We start from the raw sequence: 21,922 nt of genomic DNA, 5'->3' as shown, positions 1-21,922 counted from the left end.
GTTTTGTAGTTCTTTGGGTTTGTGTTTTTGGTAAGGTAATTTCTTCAGCAGCATCACTATCTTCAGCCTAGGAGACAGGAGTGACTTGTACACAGGCTTTTCAGAATGCTTGCTGCCCTGCCAAACCGCTGAAAAGATTGATGAGGTGTCAGTGTTCAGTACTGCCTCCAGCAGGCTTTTGGGTAACAGCGTTATGAGCAGTTTAGTTTCTGAAAAAAATCTTGTAAAAAGAAAAACAACACACACACACACACACACCCCCCCCAGCCCACTACAGCACTCTAGTCAGCAATCTGCTGTAATAGTGCAGTTTATCTCCTTTCCCACTTGTCACCTAAAGCTCAGGTCTGTCATCCTCCAGTTGCCTGGACTGCATTTGTAGGTTTATTGGTTGGTTGTTATAAGGAACTTCTCTTGTGTAGAGTCTTCTCTGAACTCAGCTTCTAAACCAGAAATCAGTTTTATTCATTTCTAAAAACAGTATGGCTATTTTCACTTATTTGCTCAACTCTTCTTGAGTGTGATCACGTCAAAATCTGAATGTGAAAATTTAGACCGCAATAGTAAATACTCTCTGGTACACTTTTTTAAACGTTTGAATAAAAGTCGTGTGTGCATTACATATGAAAACATTACAGAGGCTCTTAAGATTGCTAGCAGAAGCAAAGTGATAAATACAGTGACATCCCCCTCTGGCGGCAAAGCAGCAGAGCTCACGGGCACGCAAGTGATTCTGAAATCGGTTACTGCAATTAAACTGTATCTGAGGAGAGAGCCTGACCCCTGGGAACTGCTTCCTCACCTGGTTCAGGCAGCGCTCAGCAGCCACTCCTGCGACACACAGTTTTGGCACTGCCAAAGAATGTGAGAGGGGGATGGGGTCGGTGGCTTGCTTCATTCAAAATACATATAAATGATAATTAGTTGGCATAAACGTGGTGGTTTAAGCAGAACTCCACGTTTGTATGCAAAACCAGAATTGGAAGAGCCGTTCACTTCTAGACACCACTTGTCAAACATTTCAATAACAAGCATCCTTAATTTTTCAAACCATAATAATTCAACAGAGGAAGCAGAGAGATATGAGGATTAAAACATTTAATCTTTATTATATTTTTGAAGGACCTGTGGTTGAATTTTAACTGGAATCCTTAAAGGCAATTTCCATAATACATCGCTGCAGTCCTTTATCAATTATTTTAACTATGCTGCTCCTAAACACATTTCTCTCTTCAAAGAATTTCTCAAAGAGGTAGATACCACCGCCAACCCCAAAATAGTGTGCTTTGCTTGCCAAATACACACGGCCATTTCTGTCTAAGAGCTGAGCCAGTGTATCGTGCAAAGCACTGTAGTAGTCAGGATTATAGATGGTCTCAGATGTGAGAATTATATCATACTTTGATAAGGGTTTATTGCTGCTTAACAGGAGCTGGCTGACCTCAGACCACTCTCCAGAAAAAAATCTGCATTTGGTGAGCATATCAGGAAAGCACTCCACTTTCCTGGGCCTCTTTGAAGGGGGCTTGCTGTCTCCACTGTCCCTCCTACTGCCTGCCTTTAGACAGTTAGCCACTACATTAGGCAAGGTTATTTTGTCAATCACTGTGCTGTTGTAGTCCTGAAAATGGACTTTTTCAGCTTTACCCCTTAAAGCAACTATTCCCAGCAGTCCAGCCCCACAGCCAAGATCCAATACAGTCTTGTTGGTAAACTCTGTTTCAGCTTCAGAAAGGTAGTCTATGAGATCAAAGGTGCATTCCCAGATTTTCAGTCCTCCCTCATAGACTCCTGGGATGAGATCAGAGTGAGAAGAAACACTTTTGGACACAATGCCCTCTTCATCACTGCCATCCAAACACGTCAGTTCCACTGCAGACATATTTATGTAATACAGGTCTGATACTGTTTCCAAGACTTTATTTTCCAATACTTTGTTGAAATCTTCTGGTATATCGTGCTCCTTGGCAGCTTTCAAGCAGAACTTTGATGGTGTCTCATCTTGGTGCTTGTCGGTACCCGGCCTTAGGCTGGAGTCTGCTACAGTATCAGGAGCTTGCTTGCTTTTTTCTGCAGATTCCTGCTTCTGTTTTGAAGAGCACAGCTGCAAGTCCATCTTATCATTCGTGTCTGGTTCATTGTTCTCATTTTCATCGATAACAAAATTAAATCGAAAAGACATTTTCAGGAATCACAGTGAAAAAAAGAAAAATTGTTACAGCCGGAAATATTCATTTAAGAGCTACAGTGATACGATTTTTTTTTTCCTTCTGTTTTCTTGCAGAGGATGTTTTTATATAGTTATCGCTATAGGGAAGGATGCTTTGCAGGCAGAGTATCAGATGTTTTACCAATGAAATCAGGTGAAGTACTTCTGGAAAGAGAGTAAATACGTTTTACGCATCATTAAACTGCCAAATATTAGCACAAGCAAGCCGTCTACTTGTAGCACCCTAATTTTAATTTAAAAACATTTAAATTTACGAAAATACAACATTACAAGCGACCGCACCTCAGGCGCAACGTAGGTATACGCAGGGAAACCAGGGCGGCCGCTCATTCCGGTAAAACTCGCGTTTCAAGCCACGCAAAACCAACCCGCGCAGAGGCTGTTACGACCCACCTTCCCCACCCCTCGGATGAAGCAAGCAGGACGGACAAGGAGACCTAGTCGCGGTTTCCCCCCGCTGCCCGGTTGTGCCCCTTCCAGCCCCGGTCGCAAGACGCGCTCACCCTCCGCCTCTCCCACGTGGCGCGGCGGCTGCTTCCGCTTCCTTAAGCGCATGCGCGCCCGCGGTGAAAAAGGGGGCGGGGCGGCTGCGGACGCAGCCGCCCCGCCCCCTTTTTCACCGCGGGCGCGGAGGCTGCTGGGACAGCGGAGGTAACTTTTTCCCGCCGCTTGCTCGGCCCTGAGGGGAGCGGAGCCGGCGCTATGTCCCAGACAGACCCCGAGCTGCTCCTGCAAGAGTTGGGAGGCTGGGACTGGGATCTCTGCCGTCGGGAGCTGCCCGCCGTCCTGCCCCGGCTCCTTATATCCTTCCCAGGGTGGGCTGTTGGGTGGCTGTGGGGAGCTACCCCGAAATGGCGGGGGTGGGGATGTTCCTCGGTCAGCCTTGTACAGTTCAAGCAGGTAAAGCCATGGAAGGGAACGCGGTGCCCCCTTTGTGAAAGGCTGACACAGGACAGAAAAACTGGGAGCGGGGTATTTCACTGGAAATGAGTACAGCCTTTTCGCTGAAATAAAAGATCACGGTAGAAAAGAGCGTGTGGTTCATTTAGCACTGTAGATAGCTCCTCCCAGCCCCCCCCCCCAACTTACTCTCCCAATATATTGTAGAAATACTTGTGCTAGTCATACGGGTATTGAGGTGTATCTGCCCACATTGCTTACGGAGCGTCCTCACAATTTCTTACGATGGATGAAGTCTACATGGGACAGCGTGAAAGAAGTCGCTGTGGCTTATACAGATGCTTTAAAGATAACCTTTGTGATAAAATGAATTTGAGTTTCTTTAACGCTTTTACTCTATGTACCAAGAGTCTGAAGACTGGACTGAGCATATTCGTAAGTAGCAACCAAGAAGTACCTCTTCTTCCTATGGATCCTTGTTTTGCAACTGCATTATAAATTCTACACTACTTAAAATACTTAAGCTATAACTAGTGACCTTCACAGTCTTCAACAGTCCTGCTGAAACTTGCATGTTACACGAATTGCATGTTGAATAAAGTAGCTATGCATGTAAAACTGCTTTTTCCTTCCTATTTCTGATTTTTAGGTACTTGAAAGAAGGGTGCTTTTTGTCTTCTATTTTATTGTATTTTTGGCTGTTATCTTACAGGTGGCAAAGCTTTTGTAATAACTGATAGTGATAAGAAAATGAGAATGATATGTAACTGTTAAGGAGTCTTGTTAACGTTCATGGTTAAATTATGTATTAGTGCCAACCAGCACATTAAATACGCAAATTTTTGCAGTTTGGAACGTGAAAAATCCTAGTTCTTTGGCCAAACAATTATGCTCAGCCTTCAACTGAGCGTAGTCAGATGTGATGCTATTATTGATGGGTTTATGCATGTTGGGGCTGTTAAGTGTTATGTAATTTTTCAGATAATGCATATCTGGTAAATGTTATGTTGCCCCTCTCAAAATCAAATATCTGATCTGTTTCTGCTTGATGAAGTTCTTTGTTTTATCTGGTAGGTTGTTACTTATTTCTGATAATCACATGTTTTCTGTAAGGTTTCATAAATGTTTTGCTTTGCAGGTGTTTTGAAGATCCTGACTGAAATGTTTTTGCCCCATATCAGCCTTGCAGATTTGGAACAAACGTTTTTCTCCAAAATATTACCTAAGGTATGACAGCATCAATTAAATGTGGAATTTTCAGTCAATCCAATGCAAAAAACCTACTTAAAATGCAGTGATTCTTTTTTGAGGTCTCATGATATATTTATTGCTTTGGATACAGAACTTAAAATTGTACTGTTTAAAACTTATAACAATTTTGTGTTGTTGGACTCTTTCTGTGACTGTTACCATTCTTTTCAGTGGGGAGATGATCGAACATACAATGTTCTACTTTATGTATTCAGTAACAGAATTGGGTTTTATTTCTGAGGAGATTGGGTTTGCATAAAATGACCAAGGTGGAGAATTTTTATGTGAGCTAGCCTCTCAGGACAAATAAACTGAAGAACCCGACACTCATACATCATGAATAAACACTGATATTTGTGAATAATATAGTGAATAAACTGTCAGACCATACTGGCCTAACCTATGTTATCTTTTTGGATTAAATGATGGAGAATTTTGTGCTGTAGTTGTATTAAAATTCAACACCTACATTTTAACAGAAGTAAACCAGTGCTGAATTAATGATTTAAGTTTCAGGCCTCAGCTTGTGTATTTTAAGACGCCAGCAAAAACGGCCACTTGATTTCCATTTTCCTTATTTTATGTCTTGTAGCAGATTTTGGAGATTACCAGAAAAATGCCCTGTAACAAGCATATCCTGAACAAGGATGACTGTACCATACCAGTTTAGATAGTATCCTGGCACCTACCTGGAAGCACCTTGCTGTCTTTCCAGTAACACTCATCAAATAGCCAAGGACCTCAATCAAAGTAGAAATTGTTTGTAGGTCGTAGGCTTATTTTTTTATGTATTTAAAATGTTAGTCATCATTCTCAACAAAAGCCAATTTTTCTGAGACAAAATGAAAATAATTTTAAAATGATGTGATTTTAAGTAAAAAATCCTTGGTAGAACGAGGTATATATTTCAAGTGAATTAGCTGTGAAGTTTGTTTTACTAACAGATTTTAGAAAAAGTAACATACTATAGCTTGTGTCTATAATTTGGGAAAACCATAAGATGGTATATCATGCTTTATGATTCGCATGCTAGAAAGTGTTATTTTGTTCTGTGAGTTCTCTCAGTAGCCTGTAACTCCATGCCAAGTACGCAAGCAGATATGGAATGGTCTATTTGTGTGTGTACATTTATAAATAAAATATTTAAGCTTTGTTTTGTTCTGACAGACTCTACAATTATTTGATAACTTGATGTATGAATTGTCCAGTGAGGCCAAGGGATTAACCAGCCAGAATACAGAGTTATGCAGTACTGTAAGGAATCTTCTACAGGCAAGTCCCGTGGAATAAGCTGTCAGAGGAAAGTTCACGTTATTCTTTGATTTTTTTTATTTTTTTTTTCTAAACAATTAAGAGATTTTTAGAATATTTTTGCCAGCTACTAACCAGGTGGTTAAAATGTAATTAATGTAATTTGATCTTCCTTTGCAGCTGAAGTTCAATTAATGTTTTGTGAATGATTTGATTACATCTAGCATGTGGTACTAATCATAATTTTTTAAAAAAAATCTCAAATTCTGCTGAATTTCCTAACACAAATGGAATGTAATTCTCCATATTTAAAGAGTGAATCTGGCATGTATTTTTACAGTCATTTAATTCCAAGTTTTAAAATTTTTGTAAATTGAGAACAATAGTCAAAAGAAATATAAAGCTTTCAAAGGGTATATGGTATTAGAGAAAAGCTCTGGAATTGCTCGATATAATTTTACAGAGCTTCATTCATCTTTAACAAACTACTTAATTATGCAAACAGCAGTGAACTTTAAATGCCATAAATATCTAGGTTCAATTCAGCTAAGAAAAGATGCGTTTGAAATTACTGCAGGAGTGAAAAACATTGACTGTTGTTTATTCTTGCTTTAAGACTATGGTGCAACTCTTAGAAACTCTGACTGGCTGTGTACGATACATCTGCACGCTGCAAGAGTGTGTGCCTCTGGAGAGTATCCGTACCCTTCCGTCCTCAGTTCTTTATGTAATAAAGAACACATTTACACACTGCAAGGTAGGTCGGTGTTAGAAGGAGAAAAATTCTTACACTGGTTGTTTTTTAGGAAACACTCACTTTGTAAGAAGATCCTATTTTAAAATAATACTACTGTTGATTTTTTTTTTAATTTAAATTTAGTTATCAAAGAGTTACAGAATGTACTTCGTGCACAAGCACAAATATGATTTTTCAGCTGTCTGCCCAGCAAATCTGACCTGGTAGTGAGAGGCACAGACTACTGTTTCTGTATTTTGCACCAAAGTCAGTTGAACATTTTGCTTATGAATGTAGACTCTCTGTGATATCTGTGCACTTCTGATAGCTGAGGTATTTTCAGAGCTACAATTGGTTACTGAAATGGTGGTGCTTACCTTATTTCTATGCAAGTTCCAAAGTGGATTGAAAGTTGAGATTAGGATCTTTGTCTGTTACGACGAGTAATGTGTACCAGTTTCAGATCTGTTTTTTCAGCTGCAACAATAATTCCCTCTAGAGCAGTGAAAATAAAACAAGGTTATTGTAAGGGCACAGTAGCTTTAGGTCAGCTTTCACTTTTCAATTCATCTTTCTTACAGGAACGCTGCCATCAGTTTTCCATGTCAGGACTTAAACTCAGGTGCTATACCTTTATCTAACAATTCTAATTTGAAAGTATTGGGCAATACTCAAAATGCTCCTTCCTTTATTGCTGACCTTGTACTGTTGTGTGCAGAAATATGATCCTGGGCTCATACATTGAGGTCTAATCCAAAGCCCACTAAAGTCACTAGAGCCAGGCAAACTTCATTAGTTGTTGATGAGGCTGCAGGTGAATAGCATTTTATATTTAGCAGTTGGTAGCAGATGTTCCAGATCTGGTTGTGTATTGGGTTAAAGAAGGTACATCAATGCCTTGTTCTTTTTTCAGCTGAAATGCTCCCAGTGTTTTCAGCATGTGAAAAATCAGGCTGTGATTCCTGAATGATTTTTTTTTTTTTTTAAACCTCCTCTTCCCCATTTCCTGCAGGACAGTGAATCAGTATACTGTGGGCATCTGAACTTAATTTCTGACCTCCTACAAGCTATGTTCAAGGAAACTTACTCTCTTCAGAAGCAACTGATGGAACTACTCGATATGATTTCCATGGGCTCTGCCTCTACTGAAGATAACATCACAGATATGGTGTCAGGTACATGTGTTAATGCTTTTTTTTAGTCTTGCTCAATCTTTTTTTTTCTATAAAGAGTATGTCTGAGTTTTTAAAACAGGGTTTTGAGTATGCTCAGTTCCTGCTGTCCTGACCAGCCTCTCGGAAGGTGGCATTTTGCAGCTTAAATATTTCCATTTTTCTCTTGAAACTTTCTCTGTGGGATGGGGCATGTTGTATAGGTTTTTAGGAAAGGGGCAACACTGAGCCATATTTTTATTGGGTGTCAATGCCCTATTGTATTCCCTAGTGCTTGTGATTGCCGCTGTTTTCCTAGGAGAGTAGTGTTGCTATGAACTCACGGATCTGATTTAACTCAGTTGTTCCTGTTATTTCCTCCTTAGTAATCCACACTGTGCTGGAGATATGTTCTGTCATTTCCAATATGGACCATGCTCTTCATGCCAATACATGGAAGTTCATAATCAAGTATGTCATAGAACTCTTTGGATTTCATTGTGATATAAACAGACCGTAATTTTAAATAACTAGTGTTTAAATAGGTTGATGTTCAGAATTTTGAATAAAATTGAAATTGGAGAATTCAATTTAGCTATTTAGCTAGTAAGTAAATTTAGAAATTCAGCTAGTAAGTAGTATTAAAGGTGCTGTCAGTGAAGGCAGTTAGGGATCATGCATGAAAAGTAATAGAAGCTTGACTTCTTTTATTACAGTGTAGAAGAAAATTTGAAACACCTTAGTCTAAATAATAACCTTAAGAGAGGGCTGCCTTGCAATTCTGTGGGCGTTTTTGGCTTGAGTTGTGCTGTCTTGCACTTTCATCCTGCCTCTCTGTTTCAGTCCTGGCTGTGAAGAGGGTTGTTCTCTGCAAATTTCTGGTTTCAGTGTACATGGATATTGCACCAATTAGTACTGTATAAAAGCCTAAATAGAAGAATTAATTACTTGGATTTGTACTAACTCATTGCATGACCACTTCTGACCATTAAATATCTCGTTTTATTCTGATCTTTTAGGCAAAGCCTGAAGCATCATTCTCTGCTGCAGTGCCATCTGAAACACAGTGACATCCTCAGTGGCCTGTGCAAGGACACTCTTGTTTCTTTTCACTCCTGTTTGGAACTGGCTGAGCAAATGAAGGTGTCAGAGATACAGGTGAATTAAAAAGCTCCCAAAGCTGCTGTTGAACTTGAGGAGGGTAAATTCTTTGTGTTGTATTATTGCTTGGAGTGGCTTGGGTTTGGTTTTCAGTTTGTTTGACTTCATGTGGTAGGCAGAATACCATGTTCTTTTGAAACCACATGAAAATGAGGCCTGTAACTTTGTTTAGATTATGGCGGTTTTGGTGAGGCACTAAGTTTCCACTATACTCTGTGAGAATTTTTTATTTTTTTTTCCTAAGTTGACGGTAGCTCGATCAAAAGATAACATTTCAGTTCTGAATATTGCTATAAAAATATTGAGGCATAATGAAGATTTTTGAAGTTTTTTTCCCCATAGCTGCAGAGTCTGTAGAGAATCAAGTTTGAAATGGGTTTTGAACATTGTTAGCAATCTTTCTCTTTTATTGTATTACTCCATATATTAAGTTTCAGAACTGCTTTTTTTTTTTGGACAGGAGGGCACTGACCTCAGGCTGTTCCAGAAGACAGTCAAACTGTGCAGGTTCTTTGCGAATTCCCTTGTACACTACACCAAGGTAGGTTTTAATACTTGAATTCTATGTTAGTATTAAATTTAAACCTCTGGTCTGCAAATGGAATAATTTTGTACTGCAGAATATCTTAACAGTGTACAACTATGCCATATGGGTGGTATAAATAACATCTGTGTATAACCTGCTTCTAGTTCTTCCACCTGTATATACTCACAAGCCTAAGCAGGGTTACTGCTGTGATTTAACACAAAATCAAACAAGAGTAATGAGCTGTTACAAGCAGCGTCACCATGGAGTTGGCAGGAGATGTCCAGTCTTTATAATGTTAGCTGGAAGAATCAAGTAGATGAAACCTGTCAACATGTTTTCAAAATTGTTGCTCATTTCAACAATTGAAAATGATGAGACAGTAATAAGAAATGCCCGCTTACTGTTGTTAGCTCTGTCACTAACTTCCTGCTCCTTTCCTGGCCCTTCCACTTTGTTGCTGTGCTTTATTTCTCTCACTATTAGAAGGTATGCTGTAAATCTACCCATCTTAAGAATTTATGTGAAAAAATTTTGCTCTCTCAGAACATCTGTGACACTGCATTCTGCATCTGTTCTGTCCCATGGGGTAAAAGCAGGGGGGTGATTTTTTTTGTTGTTGGGATTTTTTTTGGCACAATATGAATAACATTGTGACAGGATAAAACAGCCTTACAGCATGTATGAGACCACTTCAGATTTTTGCAGCTCTCTATAGCTATTACAACTACACTTGCCAATTTTTTTTAAAACACACCTGTGAATTTGTTACCTACAATATATATACATGTAGTCTAATTAGAATTACTATTACTATTGTTTGCTTTGCACTTACTTTGTTAGAAATTAAGCAGTTTTTGCAGTGTAGTACTTTACACACCAATATAGATCAGAAAGAAAGTGTATTTAATCATGTATTTTATATTAAAAGTGCCATTCAAAATTAATGGCTTTTGCAGGAATTTCTTTCTTTCCTCTCTGATTCGTGTTCTCAGTTGTATCAGCTCTTTCTTCAGATATACAGGTAAGTGAAGTACAAATAATTGATTATTGATAGTATCTTAATAACATCTCCAGGTTGCATTCTTAGTTATAAGTATTTTGAGGAATAAAAATATGGTTCTTGTTCCAGAGATTTTGCTTGCTTTTTTCATGTACAGAAATGTAAAATATTTTTTTTAATAAATTGGGCATTTTTGTGTGATACTAGTTACCTTAACCCCATCCTCCATCAGTGCTGTGAGTGTCGAATATTGACAAACCGCTAACATTGTTGCAATTACTTTTGTCAACATTTCTTAACAAGTTATGTGCAGAATATGCAGATTGATTGTCTTGGACACTGGGTCTGTTTATGCAAGTTCATTTGAAAATTCTTGTTCCTAAAGTCAAAATTCCTGAAGGTAGGATTTACCCTTTGGTTACCTTGCAATGAAGCAGTTAGGCAGAGGTGAAACACAGCAATCCAGCAGCGTACCTTCCGCTTTGAAACAGTAGAGTGACATTACTCAAATCATGCAAAGTCAAGGCAATTCAGAATTGCTGTTCCCTAGTGATCCCAATTCCTTCGTTTCATATACAACGCAATAGCCACGCACTCTTTTTTTTTTTTCCTGTCTTAAATTCTAGCTAAAGAAAAAATATTAGATGAAATACAGGTGTCGGCTGCAACATTTGACAGATTGTTTCTACTTTAAGACAAAGTATGGAAGCATTTGTCCTGAAGGGGAAGAGGATCAGAAACAGAGTATCCTGAAATTTCTCATAGCTTTACTGTTATGCTTATAATCTTGCAAAATCTCACAAAAGGACACTGGTTCTCCTGGAAGCAAATGCTTTTTTAATGTTATGCTCATAAAGCATAGCAGACTGCAAGCAGCTTATCATTGTTCTTTCAAAAGTTGCATTCTATTTGCTGCAGTAGTGGGGAAAAGTAGGGGAAAGTGGACTTTATAATGTGGATGGCTGATTTCAGTCATTCTTCTGGAATTGAAACCAGGTTCTGTGGCGAGATGCGTGCATGAGTTCACTGCATGTTTCCCTGCGAGATTGGGTGGATGTATTTTTTATGAGTTTCCTCTTCGAACTTTACTTACCTTGTAGATCTTTCTCAAGCGGAAGGTTGTAAACTTTTATTCACTCAGCAAAACTGAGCAGGATCTTTGAGTAGGAAGGTAGCGTTTTTACAGTCATTTTATAAGCTGCAAGAGTGGAAGTTTTTCATTTCATGATCTCTTTTGCTTTATTCTCATATTGCTGCTTTTTTTTTTGGCTTATTGCTCAGGTTTGGTTTTTTTTCTTCAAAGAAGTTGTGGTACCTTTTTATTAGTCTCATAAGTTAAGTTACTCATGTAACGTGTTAAGTTACTGCCATCACATTTATGACTGTCAAATTGCATATACAGGTGTTTCTTGGCTTTTCATTCCTTGACTTTTTTTGTGATTCAGTGTATTTCTTTATACATATTATGTATTTTACATGCATTTTCTGTGAGTTTGAAAGGTTTTCTTTCAATGTTTAGCAAATTACTGGATTGTGATACTTTGTTTAAAGGCTGAATGCAGAATTGCAACTCTCGGGCTATAATAGAGATTCTAAAACGGGAGAGACTTTTCTGTCTTACAATAACAAGGAAATAATGAATTTGTCTTTTTGTAGTTCTTTTCAAAAGTAATGTTACTGAAAATGCTACGGGGAATATTTAACTTTTCTTTTCATCCTCCCTTAGCAAATTTCCTCCAAGTCTCTATGCTCCAGAGATCTTGGAAGTTCATCGAGATGAATTATCCCGGGTTTTTCTTGTGGCTCTGGATCCTCTCATCAACCATCTTCTTCCGTTTAGCCCTTTTATGGAGCAAGTGTTAAGTGAAAAGTTAGGTGGGTTTAAACTACCAATGCTATAGTACTGTGTAAGGATCTCTAAGGGATCAGGATTGATATTTTGACTTTCTGGACCACCAGAAATATTCTGTACTGGTTTACTTGTCTCTAATTCTTTTGTAAGTAATATGATCTAGCCTGTGTCATGCTAACTCAGATGAATACAGCAGATGGTTCATGTTCCTGTTGAGTGCATCTTTTTCAAAGTACTCACAATAACTTCAATATTAATCTAGTTAACAGAAATCCTGTCAATTCTACTGCTTTGCATAATTTCAATCCACATTAGTCACAAACTTTCAAAGTAGGCTGAAATTTTTATGCTGTTGGTGGGGGAAGACGGCTATTTTTTCCTAAATGAAGTATTTTCTGCAAAAAGTAGAATGCTTTCATACTGAAAAATGATCAGCTTTTTGTTATAATGCAACCCGTCCACAATTTCTGTCCTCACCAACATGTCATAATTCTGAGAGCTGTCTGACTTCTCTCCCTTGTGCACACTCTAGCCTTGTGATTATCCTGAAACACTTAGAAGAAAAGTTTGTGTTTTCAGTGTTTAAGGTATCCAGTGTTTTCAAGGAGATGGGAAGCGTGAGGCATCCAGATTGTAACTCCTTTGCAGCATCTTGCAGTGGCAGTTCAGAACTGGAATATTTTAGATTTTACCTGATACAGTATATTGCATTTATTTTTCACTTCAAACACAATGTTCATGAGGAAACGTTCCTTTTTTCCCAGCTGTGTTTATAGGTGATTTTTTGATTGTTTCACTGGGAATTTTTATGTTTCACTAGTTGTTCATCATTTGTCACTTCCTTAAAAGCCAGTTTATACACACAATATATTTCCCAGGGCAACTAGCATCACATTTAAAAGAACACCCCAACTTCTACAGGTCTCCCTCCTGAGCAGCAGCTGTCCCAGTGTCTTGTCCTGATTACCATAATGGACAAGCTGTCCTCTCAGCCTGAAGAAGTGCAAACTCTCTGGAACACAGAAAAAAGGTACGGAAAAGGTTTTCACTGTAGTTCACCACAGCACTCAGTCTGTACAGGCACACAGAGGGGGTCAGCTGCTGGGCTTTCCCTTGAAACCAGACCGTGAATTTACATCCTTATGCTGAGCAAATCAGGATCTGATGTTCAGTGCTTCAGGATGAAGGATAACAGAGCCAGATATGTCTTTGTTTTTTGGGGAAAGGAATGGCGTTTCCAGGATAGTGAGAGAGAGATGTATTTCATTTGTTGATACTTCACTAAGTTAAAATCTTGCATTTTTATGCCTGAAGCCTCTAATAATCAGCTGAATTTGTAAAAGACAAAGGTAGTCAGGAACATAAATCTTGTGTAAAAATATTGAAGTTACTGCCATCGTTTCCAGTCAAACAAAAAGATTCTGTAGTACAGATGTTGCTTGCAGGATTTGGGATTTGCATATCTCTAACCCAACTGTTTTTCTTGTTTCCCCCCCCCCCCCCGCCCTTTTTTATTCCTTTTACCCTTCCAGCTTGTCTTTGTTCTCAGCTCTTTTCTTCAGTTTCCAGCAATGTTCTGGCGAGCTTTCTCTCCCTGTTTGTTTGCCAGAGGTGATCAGTACAGGACACCCAGCAGTTCCCATCACCCTCTATCACTATGTCTGTGTTCACCTGTGCTCCTTCATTGCTTCCACACTCCCATCACACTTTCCTCAGCTGGTAAGATTGTTTTTTGCTTATCATCTCTTCAGCTGTTGTGAAGCTTAGGTACTGTTCACAAAAGAAAGTTCTTTTAATGATCCTACCTCTGAAGAGATGCTTAGGTATGAAGTGGTTCTCTAGAAAGCAGCCATGATACAATTGCAGGACTGGAGTTCAGTCATACAGCAAATGTCACTTCTGGGAGAGGGGACAATAAAGCTTCATACAAGTTCTTGAGAACCTCAGTGGCATTGGAATTTTTTGTTCTCTTTGGCAGGGGGAAGTCAAGTTGTTAAAAAAGCTCAGTGCTTTCTTTCATGCGACATTCAATTTGTATTAAATTTATCTGGTTATGTTAGTCTATACTGTGAAGTAATAAAGTGGCACTTAATATTTAGTGTAGATTATATTGTGATTCCAGCTAAAAGCATACCACAAAATGTTAATAAGCATACTTTTCTACTTCAGAGGACTATTCTGGGCTTTGGTTAACGTTATATAATGTTTTAAAAGTTTTTCACTTTTACCACACATAGACAAAGAACATCTAGATAAATGTAAACCTTTCTAAAGTTAAGAGCTGTCACAAAATTTATAGCCCTAATTTAGAGGGTTTTTTCTGAATGCTACTTTCCTCTTTCAGATAAAATTTTTGTTCCTAAAAGAGAAAGAGGTTTTACTTGGTTTTCAGTAAGCTGCCAGTAAAGGTGCTGAGAAAGCTGGCAAGAAAATCGGCAATACATTGTAAAAAAAAAAAAAAAATCATAAAAAGTTGCCTTTATGAAGAAGGGATGCACATGGTGAAATGTTTTCAAAAGTGAAGGATCCTCAGCCCCTTGAAATGAATGTATGTGTACTTTCAAAGTATGCAAAATGAAAGATGTAGCTGCTTACTTGATGGTCTAGCTGAATATAAAGTATGAGAATGAGGTTTTTTTAAATTGGATAAGCTGAAAATCTTGCTAGGTTTTATGCTAATTGGTGGAGTAGAAGTAATAGTAGGTCTGCAGTCTGTTTCTACATGAATTTCTATATATTTGTTCTCCTCAGGAGTATGCTCTGCTGGATGCTGTGCTGGGTTCTAGTATGATCACATCTCTGCTAGCAATGGACGCATGGTGCTTCCTTGCCCGGTATGGTCAAGCAGAATTTCCACTCATCCAGTTAGTTCTGTTGTACATAATTCCCTGAGAGAGATTTTTTAAAAGACAAAATTGTCCTAGAATTGGATTCTTTTCAGATACAGAGCATAGTTTGAAAATTAGGAGCAGAAATGGCTTAGCTGTTTTCACTGTCATACAGAAAGGGGAACATACCTTTTCTGCTATTTAATAATTATTTTTGGAATGGTTTTCTTAAGTAAATTGTGTCTGTTCATATCAAGTTTAAATATGTTAGAGGAAACTGCCATCTCTCAGACAAGATTTTTCATATTTAGTCTGTAAAGGAGTAGGAAGTACAGACTCACAGGCTTTTGTCTCTCACGTTCCAGGTATGGAACAGCTGAACTGTGTGCTCACCACGTTGTTGTGATCGCCCACTTGGTAAGAACCACAGTGATGTTTGCGATTCAGCACCAGTTTTAATCCTAGTTCTAACAGCAAAGTTTCTAAATGACCAAAGAAAGGATTTTTCATTATTTTCCAAATCCAAATTAAGGTTGTTTTAATTCTTCAAATTGGGTTAATAATTAGCAAAAGCAGTACTGTGAAAACATAAACCAATATGCTTGGTATTTCCAACATGTCCTGCATTGTATTATTTTGAGTGTTACTGCTGTGATCCCACATAGCAACTCTTAGAATATTCTGTATAGAATTCATTTGCTGAGTGGCAATTTTTTCTGTTAATGAGATGCATTACCCTTTTATCCTAATTCAGATAAAGTCTTGGCCCAGTGACTGTTACCAGGTCTCTGCCTTGGGTGTTCTGCTGAGGCGTATGCTGTTCCTGATGGCTCCAGATCATCAGGCGAGTATAGCACCAGCATCTTCAGTCTTTAAGAGATGTGAATCAGTGGTCTGTGTTACAATACCCTCTTTCAGTTCTTCAGAAATTACAAGATGTTGAGTGTTCGCTTGCTGCACTTGATACTGTACTTGTTATTACTTTGTCATAGTGGATCCCAGTTTGTGCAGATGTGTTCTTTAAAACAAGAAAGGCACATACACCTTTCAAAGAGTGCTCTTGGGTGGCAACGAGGTCCTTTTTTTGACTAAGTATGAAAATGGCACATCTCCCAGATTTGCTGAAACTCTGTCCTGCCATTGTGACTGGTGTTCATGAGTGTTCTCATGTCACCAGATAGAGACTAGTATCCTTTTCAGTCAGTGCCTCTCTATATAACTTCAGAGAGACTAAAGCTCACTCTTGCTAGGGCCGTTGCTTCAAGCAGCTGAAAGAATAAGTTGCTTAATCATTCTGATGTGCCAAGAGAGCAGGCGGTTCTAGAGGGTTTTCATATATAAAGTTGGATTTTATTTAAACAAAAGGTTTTACACAATTTTTTTTTTTCATGCAATATTTCTGAAGTAAACTGGTAGTGCATTTTGTTTTCTCAGCTTTCTGACAGATTATCAAATTGTCTTCTGGTCTGTTTAGTTCCTATTAACTTTTATTCACAGGTAGAATTTGCTCATAAGTTTCTTCCAGAAGAGGTGGAGAACTTAGCTGTGTGGCAGCACGTATCCCTCAAGGCCCTGAATCCTGACCTTAGGAAACAAGTGGCCTGTCAGCTGTGCGTGGCAGGGCTCGCGCAGTGCAGGCGATGGCTGAATAGCAGGCACGCTTTGGGAGAGCTCCGACCTGTGGTAAAAGAGATTTGGTTCTCTTTGTAAAAATGTGTGAACTCCAGATTTCCAAACTATAAGGATTTCTATGTGTTGCACAGCTTTTTTCCATGCGTGATTGGCATATGCATGAGCAAGAACTCTCACTTTAATGTTTTCTTCTAGTCTAAAGCGTCTTAGGACCCTCTACCCCAAGGGTGACAGTGGGGGTCTTGTGGTTTACTAGTTATTCTAGTTTTTGTTTGCCTCTGGATGAGCAGATGTATTTTTCCTTAGAATTTTTTGATTTATACTATGTCATGCAATTACTTTTAAGTTTTAAAATCCTGGCTGTTTTTATGCAGCATCAAGTCTGAAAGACGCTCACTGGTCTCCTTGGTGAAGGAGTGTGAGAAACCAGAGACTTCCACATGAAGTATCTGCTGCCAGCTTTTGCCTGCCAATGCAGCTAATGACTGCAGCACCGTGTGAAACTCACAGAAGTACCGGATGCTTTCCTTGCTCTGGAAGCTTTATTGGCCGGTGGCCTGGTGGATTAGCTGTACTGTACAGCTGACAGCGCACTGGGCTTCTTGCCATCTTGTATCATTTTAGATGTTTAATATGAGCCCGGGGTTTTGGTTTGGTTTATGTGTAGCTTTTTTTGGTCTTACATGTTTTTTCCTACTAGAATACTGCCCTTTCTGTCCTGCTGTCTGCCTGCAATTTTGCTGGTGACACTCTGGAGGCAGAACTTCAGGCATCTGTCTTGGGAGTGCTTAGTCAGTTCTGGACTTTTCTCCAGGCTAAGCAGGTATGAGAATTTGCTGCTCCAGTGATGAAAGCACAATGTCTTTGAGAGGCTGGTGCTGTTCCATCATGTGTTTGTTACTAAGCTGTTTTACTTGGACCTGTAAAGCACAATCTGCTGTCAGCTGGTTTATGTATTAGGCAGGTGGTGCTCTGGGAAGCAGAGTTTGAATTTTCCTGAATGTTACATATATGGCTCCTTGTTACTCCATCTGTTACTCAGTGTCAGGTTCAGACTTGGTTAAGAAGTCTGAAATACCTCATTCTGATTCATGCCCATTACAAATTTGGCCTGTTTCAAACGTTCATTAGGATGTGAACAAAACTCATGGTGATTTAATTAGTACATAGCTTAGCACATGAAAACCCACAGAGCTAGTAACCTTCCTCTTATATTTGAGAACAAGGGGGTAAGGTAATTCCCTTGCGACTGTATACCTCTTTGTGTCTGCAGTTTCAGTAAAGAACAAAGGATTGCCATGGCTCATACTCTGGATTAAAAAGAAGAGTTTGAGAGTGGGGTGAAGAAGAGCCAACAAAGTGCCCCTTTAGAGGTCTCTTCCAACCTCATGCCAAAGACATTTGTCAACTGATAAGTGAAAAGAAATAGTTTGAATAACCTTTAGCTGCTTATATTAGTGAATGGAGGAAGGAGATGAGGGATAAGAAATGATCTTAATAAAAATCAAAGGAAAGGGTCTTGTAAAATATGACTACCTAGAAATATTGATACGACTTTTCATATTTTTCTTCTGCTGCTTATATGTGTGAAGTTAGGCAAAGAATTTTGGAACACTACTATAACTTTATATTCTTTCTTAAGTAGTTATTCCATGAGCTAAAATGCAATGTTACTAATATCTTGTGATCTGTTGAAGGTCTCAGATGAGCCATGTCTCCAGCAGACACTGTGTTTATTACTTCATCTTTTGGAATTTTTCATCCAAGCATTAGATGCTCAACTGATTATTCAGGTAAAAGAACTAACCAAAACCTTCTTAGGAATAATTTACTTCATGAAAACCACGTTCTCTGTGATTCACTGAAATCTCAAGTTATTTCAGGGTCTGGCTGCCTTTTAAGACATGGAGGGTTCCTAATGTTATTTCTTCCCTGATTGCTTTCCTGGTCTTTGCACTTTGGTTGACACTGCTTTTGAGATTCCTGTTACTCTGTAAGATAGAGATACATATGAATATGCCATAGAGCATGCTCATTGTAAAATGCACACTGCGGCTTTATCCTAGCCAGTTTTATTCAAGGTGTAGCACACCTCCTTTTGTTTTCAGTCCAGTTTTCTAAAATCAGTGTCATCAGATTTAAGATGACAGAATTCTGTTTTCACCTGCGGTCTGTTTGATGGAGCTTTGCTGGGGCTTGTTTTCTGCAGGTATTTGCACTGCAGTCTTCCCTTTTCCAGTTGGATCCCCCAGATCATGTTCGTCTAGCAATGGTGGATTTTCTGTCTTCTATGGGAAAGGTGTTTATACCACAAGAAGCACAGGTAAATACAATTGTGGTCTTAATGAAATACTTTTCAGCCTTTTGATGAAAAGATATGCTATTTATTTCAATACAAAGTTAAAGGATCAAGTTCATTAAATACATACAGGAGCGCCAGGACATAATCATCTTGGAGACTTATTTTGATGGTCTGTGGCAGTTTTATTTTCAATCAAGACATGCTGAGTGCATGTAAGATACTTGGTTTATTTACTTGCTTGTTGCTTCTCACCAGTTAGAAAGGGCTGACTTTTGATCCTCCAAGAAGAAAGAGGAGAATAGAGTGTCACCTACCTCACAGTGTTGGGTTTTTGTTTTGTTTTGTTTTTTTTTTTTCCTAGACAGGGCAGTACAGTCGCATTTCACAAACCTGTCCCTTGACCGTAGAGCAATTCTTTAGTGATAAATCACAATGGTAAGACATGCACAACTAACTCTTTGGAACTGATAGATATTTGTTCCTCTTTCAGAGGCAAGTTATACCCCAGTTGTCGTGTTTGTTTGCTTCTCTGCTAGCTGACCAGACATGGCTGATTCATCAGCACGCATTGGAGGCATTCACCCATTTTGCAGAGGTAAGCATAGCAGAACTCTGGATGCCAGTATTTGGCTCTATTAACTTCTATTGTATGGAAATTCTTCTGTCTTAAATGTTTGCTGCTCTTCACTGACCGGTCTGATCTTAGCATTACAGATGCTATTGCACATCAAAAGTAAGGAGGGCTAATGCAGTTGTAAGTGATTTGAGGAGCTGGAAGTGAAGGAAGATTAAGCACTGGTTGCCTAGATTGGTTGCAACAGGGAAGGGACTGTCATAGAAACATCTTTTACTTTTTCTATTCCTTTGTTAATATGAATGCATTAAATAAGTATTACTTGACATTTTTGACAGGAAACAAGCCATGAAGATGTTGTTCCTCAGTGCCTTAATTCTGAAGAAACTAAAACCAAAGTTGTTAGTTTTCTGGCTAAGGTATGTATTAGGTTGTTTAGCCATTCACTGCTCTCTTTAGTTGTTGTACACATCCATTACAAGCAGTACGCAACCTCTGTCTACACCTACATCATCTGCATGGCAATTCAATAAGTAAGTTTAAAATAAATTGTTCTGTTAACTGGGCTCTGGTTGAACTTTTCTATTTGCTTTAATCTGCAGATTAAACAACTGCTATTCCTATGCATGCTGCTCCTCTAGTACTTCCCAACTTCAGTTTAAATGTTTTGCTTTTTCCTACTTGAACAAAAAAACTTACTAAATTGCACAGTTACTGGTGTAAGCAGAGAAGCGACCTACTAAAAAGAGGAATTTCATCATCTGGTTTATGTGCTTTCCTTCTCTGTTTCTCCTGGATCAGTTTCTGAAAACTAAATGAACATGTATGAAACATCTTAGTTGTTTTTGCATGTTAGGAAAAAACTGTCTTAAGAGCAGATGGCCATTCATGCAGAACATAAGACAGTGGGAAGGAGGGGGTGGTTATCATGCTGTAACCTAGGGCAGAGCTGTCTGGATGAGCAGTTTTTGACAAGTAGATAATTAGCAAAAGAACTGATAGCTGCCAGTGCTCCATCAAAGCCGTAGATAACTTCAGTCTCCTGCTCAGAAGAGTGTGTGAGGAAGGAGATGCATTTCTGAACTGCATGTTAAGATCTCTCCCTCACTCCCCTTTGTTCTGGCATACAAACTGAGCCTATGAAGGCTGGTAATGCCACCCTGGTTTAGTTACCTCTCCTGTGGCTTTCTCCCTAGACGAGGCAAGTAGAAGAGACAACAGAAGCACGAACAGAACGTATGAAGCGAGAAAGAATTACCTGCAGTGCACAGTTTATGAAAACGGATAGAGAACTGGAGTCGACAGGAGAGGTATGCGCACTTAACTGGGCTTGATTGTTGATTTCTGTCAGTTCTGGAAAGCAGCTAAAGAGGTTCAAGATGGTCTTGCTGCCCTCCATGTCCTAAGAAAAAAGGTGGCATGCAGTCCTGGCCTTTAATGTTATACCTGAATGCTCTGCGCTGTCTGCCAGCCTGCCAGAACTCTCACAAGGCAAGGGAGCCTCTTGCAGCTCTTTCTCCACCTCTAAGGGTCTTGCATTTGAATGAAGGCCAATCACTGATGTAGAGCATTATGAATAATGTCTCATATTTACTTAAATCCACAGCCTCTGGCAAAAAGAGCATGTCCCCCACCCTCTGAGGAACAGTATAAGTCAGCAGTAGGCACAATGGAGGGGGCAGTGGAGGCTGTGAAGCTGCTGCTCCGGAAAGGGTCACCCCCCACCTGGCTTGCTGTGAAACTGGAGGCTCTACACACAGCTCTAGCCCTCCTCAGAGACAGTGTACGGTAAGGTGCTCAACAGGTTGTAGAGACAATAAAACAGCTCAGCACCCTGGTCTGAGGGAAGAGATGCCTTTGTACGATGATTGCTGGAGAAGAAAAAACTGTGACATAGGGTACTGCTGGGTCTCGGTTAATGTGCCAAAACAAACTGAGGTGTGAGATGTTGGACTGTCTTTCACAATAACTGGCTGGAAAGACTGATTTATTTTAATGGACACTATTGTGCATCTAAGCTGTCACTTTTCTATATTGCTGATGTATGGCTTGCTCTTCTAAGCTACTGTATGGTGATAAACATTTCATGAGACTGTATTTTGAATACTGTTTGAATCTGTTGTAGAAATAAGTTACCTTTGTTCCTGTTACATGTATAGGTGACCAGGCAGTAGGTGTTCTTATCTTTTTAAAATACACTTAATAATTTAAGGCTCTGTACTCTTCTCTGAACACACCTCTGCTGATAGATCCATTCCCCACTAGGCTTATCTTTTAAAAATAATCTTTATTGGTCACAGTTAAGAGCAGAAGGAACATGGTGCTTAAGCAGTTTGTGTTCAGCGGTCCTTCACTGCATGGTTCCTAGCACCTCTTGTGCCATCCACTGACAGAACTCTATAAATAGAAATAAATAAATTTGGTACACTGTACATTCATCTTAGATTAAAAAAGAGCCATTTCTAAGGGCTTTACCTTTCTAGAAAAGGAGAAAAAAAAAAAAGAAAAAGGCACATTAACCAAGG

The 21,922-nt window shown here is 39.1% G+C and overlaps 2 protein-coding genes across 5 annotated transcripts; one reads left to right on the top strand and one right to left on the bottom strand.

The window, feature by feature from the left end:
* Positions 1–1,034: 1,034 nt before the first annotated feature.
* METTL18 (methyltransferase 18, RPL3 N3(tau)-histidine) lies at positions 1,035–2,790 on the bottom strand. 3 transcript variants are annotated; one of them, XM_074908266.1, is made up of 2 exons: positions 2,734–2,790; positions 1,035–2,374 (listed from the first exon to the last, which is right to left on the bottom strand). In XM_074908266.1, the coding sequence occupies exon 2, from the start codon at positions 2,180–2,182 to the stop codon at positions 1,139–1,141; it is 1,044 nt and encodes a 347-aa protein (XP_074764367.1). In that variant the 5' UTR covers positions 2,183–2,374; positions 2,734–2,790; the 3' UTR covers positions 1,035–1,138. The 3 variants fall into 3 exon arrangements, with proteins under 3 accessions (XP_074764367.1, XP_074764366.1, XP_074764368.1); XM_074908265.1 differs by having other exon boundaries at positions 2,624–2,739; XM_074908267.1 differs by lacking the exon at positions 2,734–2,790 and adding an exon at positions 2,513–2,599.
* Positions 2,791–2,864: 74 nt separating this feature from the next.
* Positions 2,865–21,494, top strand: FIRRM (FIGNL1 interacting regulator of recombination and mitosis). 2 transcript variants are annotated; one of them, XM_074906882.1, is made up of 24 exons: positions 2,865–3,031; positions 3,526–3,565; positions 4,269–4,357; positions 5,549–5,653; positions 6,249–6,389; positions 7,381–7,543; positions 7,906–7,990; positions 8,539–8,677; positions 9,141–9,221; positions 10,166–10,230; positions 11,936–12,084; positions 12,983–13,091; positions 13,594–13,780; positions 14,813–14,895; positions 15,255–15,306; positions 15,644–15,733; positions 16,387–16,572; positions 17,222–17,344; positions 18,219–18,314; positions 18,731–18,844; positions 19,314–19,418; positions 19,736–19,816; positions 20,594–20,707; positions 21,004–21,494. In XM_074906882.1, the coding sequence occupies exons 1-24, from the start codon at positions 2,933–2,935 to the stop codon at positions 21,187–21,189; spliced, it is 2,682 nt and encodes an 893-aa protein (XP_074762983.1). In that variant the 5' UTR covers positions 2,865–2,932; the 3' UTR covers positions 21,190–21,494. The 2 variants fall into 2 exon arrangements, with proteins under 2 accessions (XP_074762983.1, XP_074762984.1); XM_074906883.1 differs by having other exon boundaries at positions 15,644–15,737; positions 16,391–16,572.
* The last annotated feature ends 428 nt before the right edge of the window (positions 21,495–21,922 follow it).

This window comes from Athene noctua, chromosome 5 (assembly GCF_965140245.1).
Source record: "Athene noctua chromosome 5, bAthNoc1.hap1.1, whole genome shotgun sequence".
Taxonomy (NCBI): Eukaryota; Metazoa; Chordata; class Aves; order Strigiformes; family Strigidae; genus Athene; species Athene noctua.
The sequence above is the reverse complement of the archived record's forward strand: the minus strand, read 5'-3'. Positions and strand labels throughout refer to the sequence as shown.

Bases quoted from the DNA above. Each gene is read 5' to 3' on its own strand.
- METTL18 (XM_074908266.1), bottom strand. From the start codon at position 2,182: ATGTCTTTTCGATTTAATTTTGTTATCGATGAAAATGAGAACAATGAA.
- FIRRM (XM_074906882.1), top strand. From the start codon at position 2,933: ATGTCCCAGACAGACCCCGAGCTGCTCCTGCAAGAGTTGGGAGGCTGG. The intron at 7,544-7,905 runs GTACATGTGTTA...TTTCCTCCTTAG, and splicing joins CATCACAGATATGGTGTCAG to TAATCCACACTGTGCTGGAG. The intron at 19,419-19,735 runs GTAAGCATAGCA...CATTTTTGACAG, and splicing joins CATTCACCCATTTTGCAGAG to GAAACAAGCCATGAAGATGT.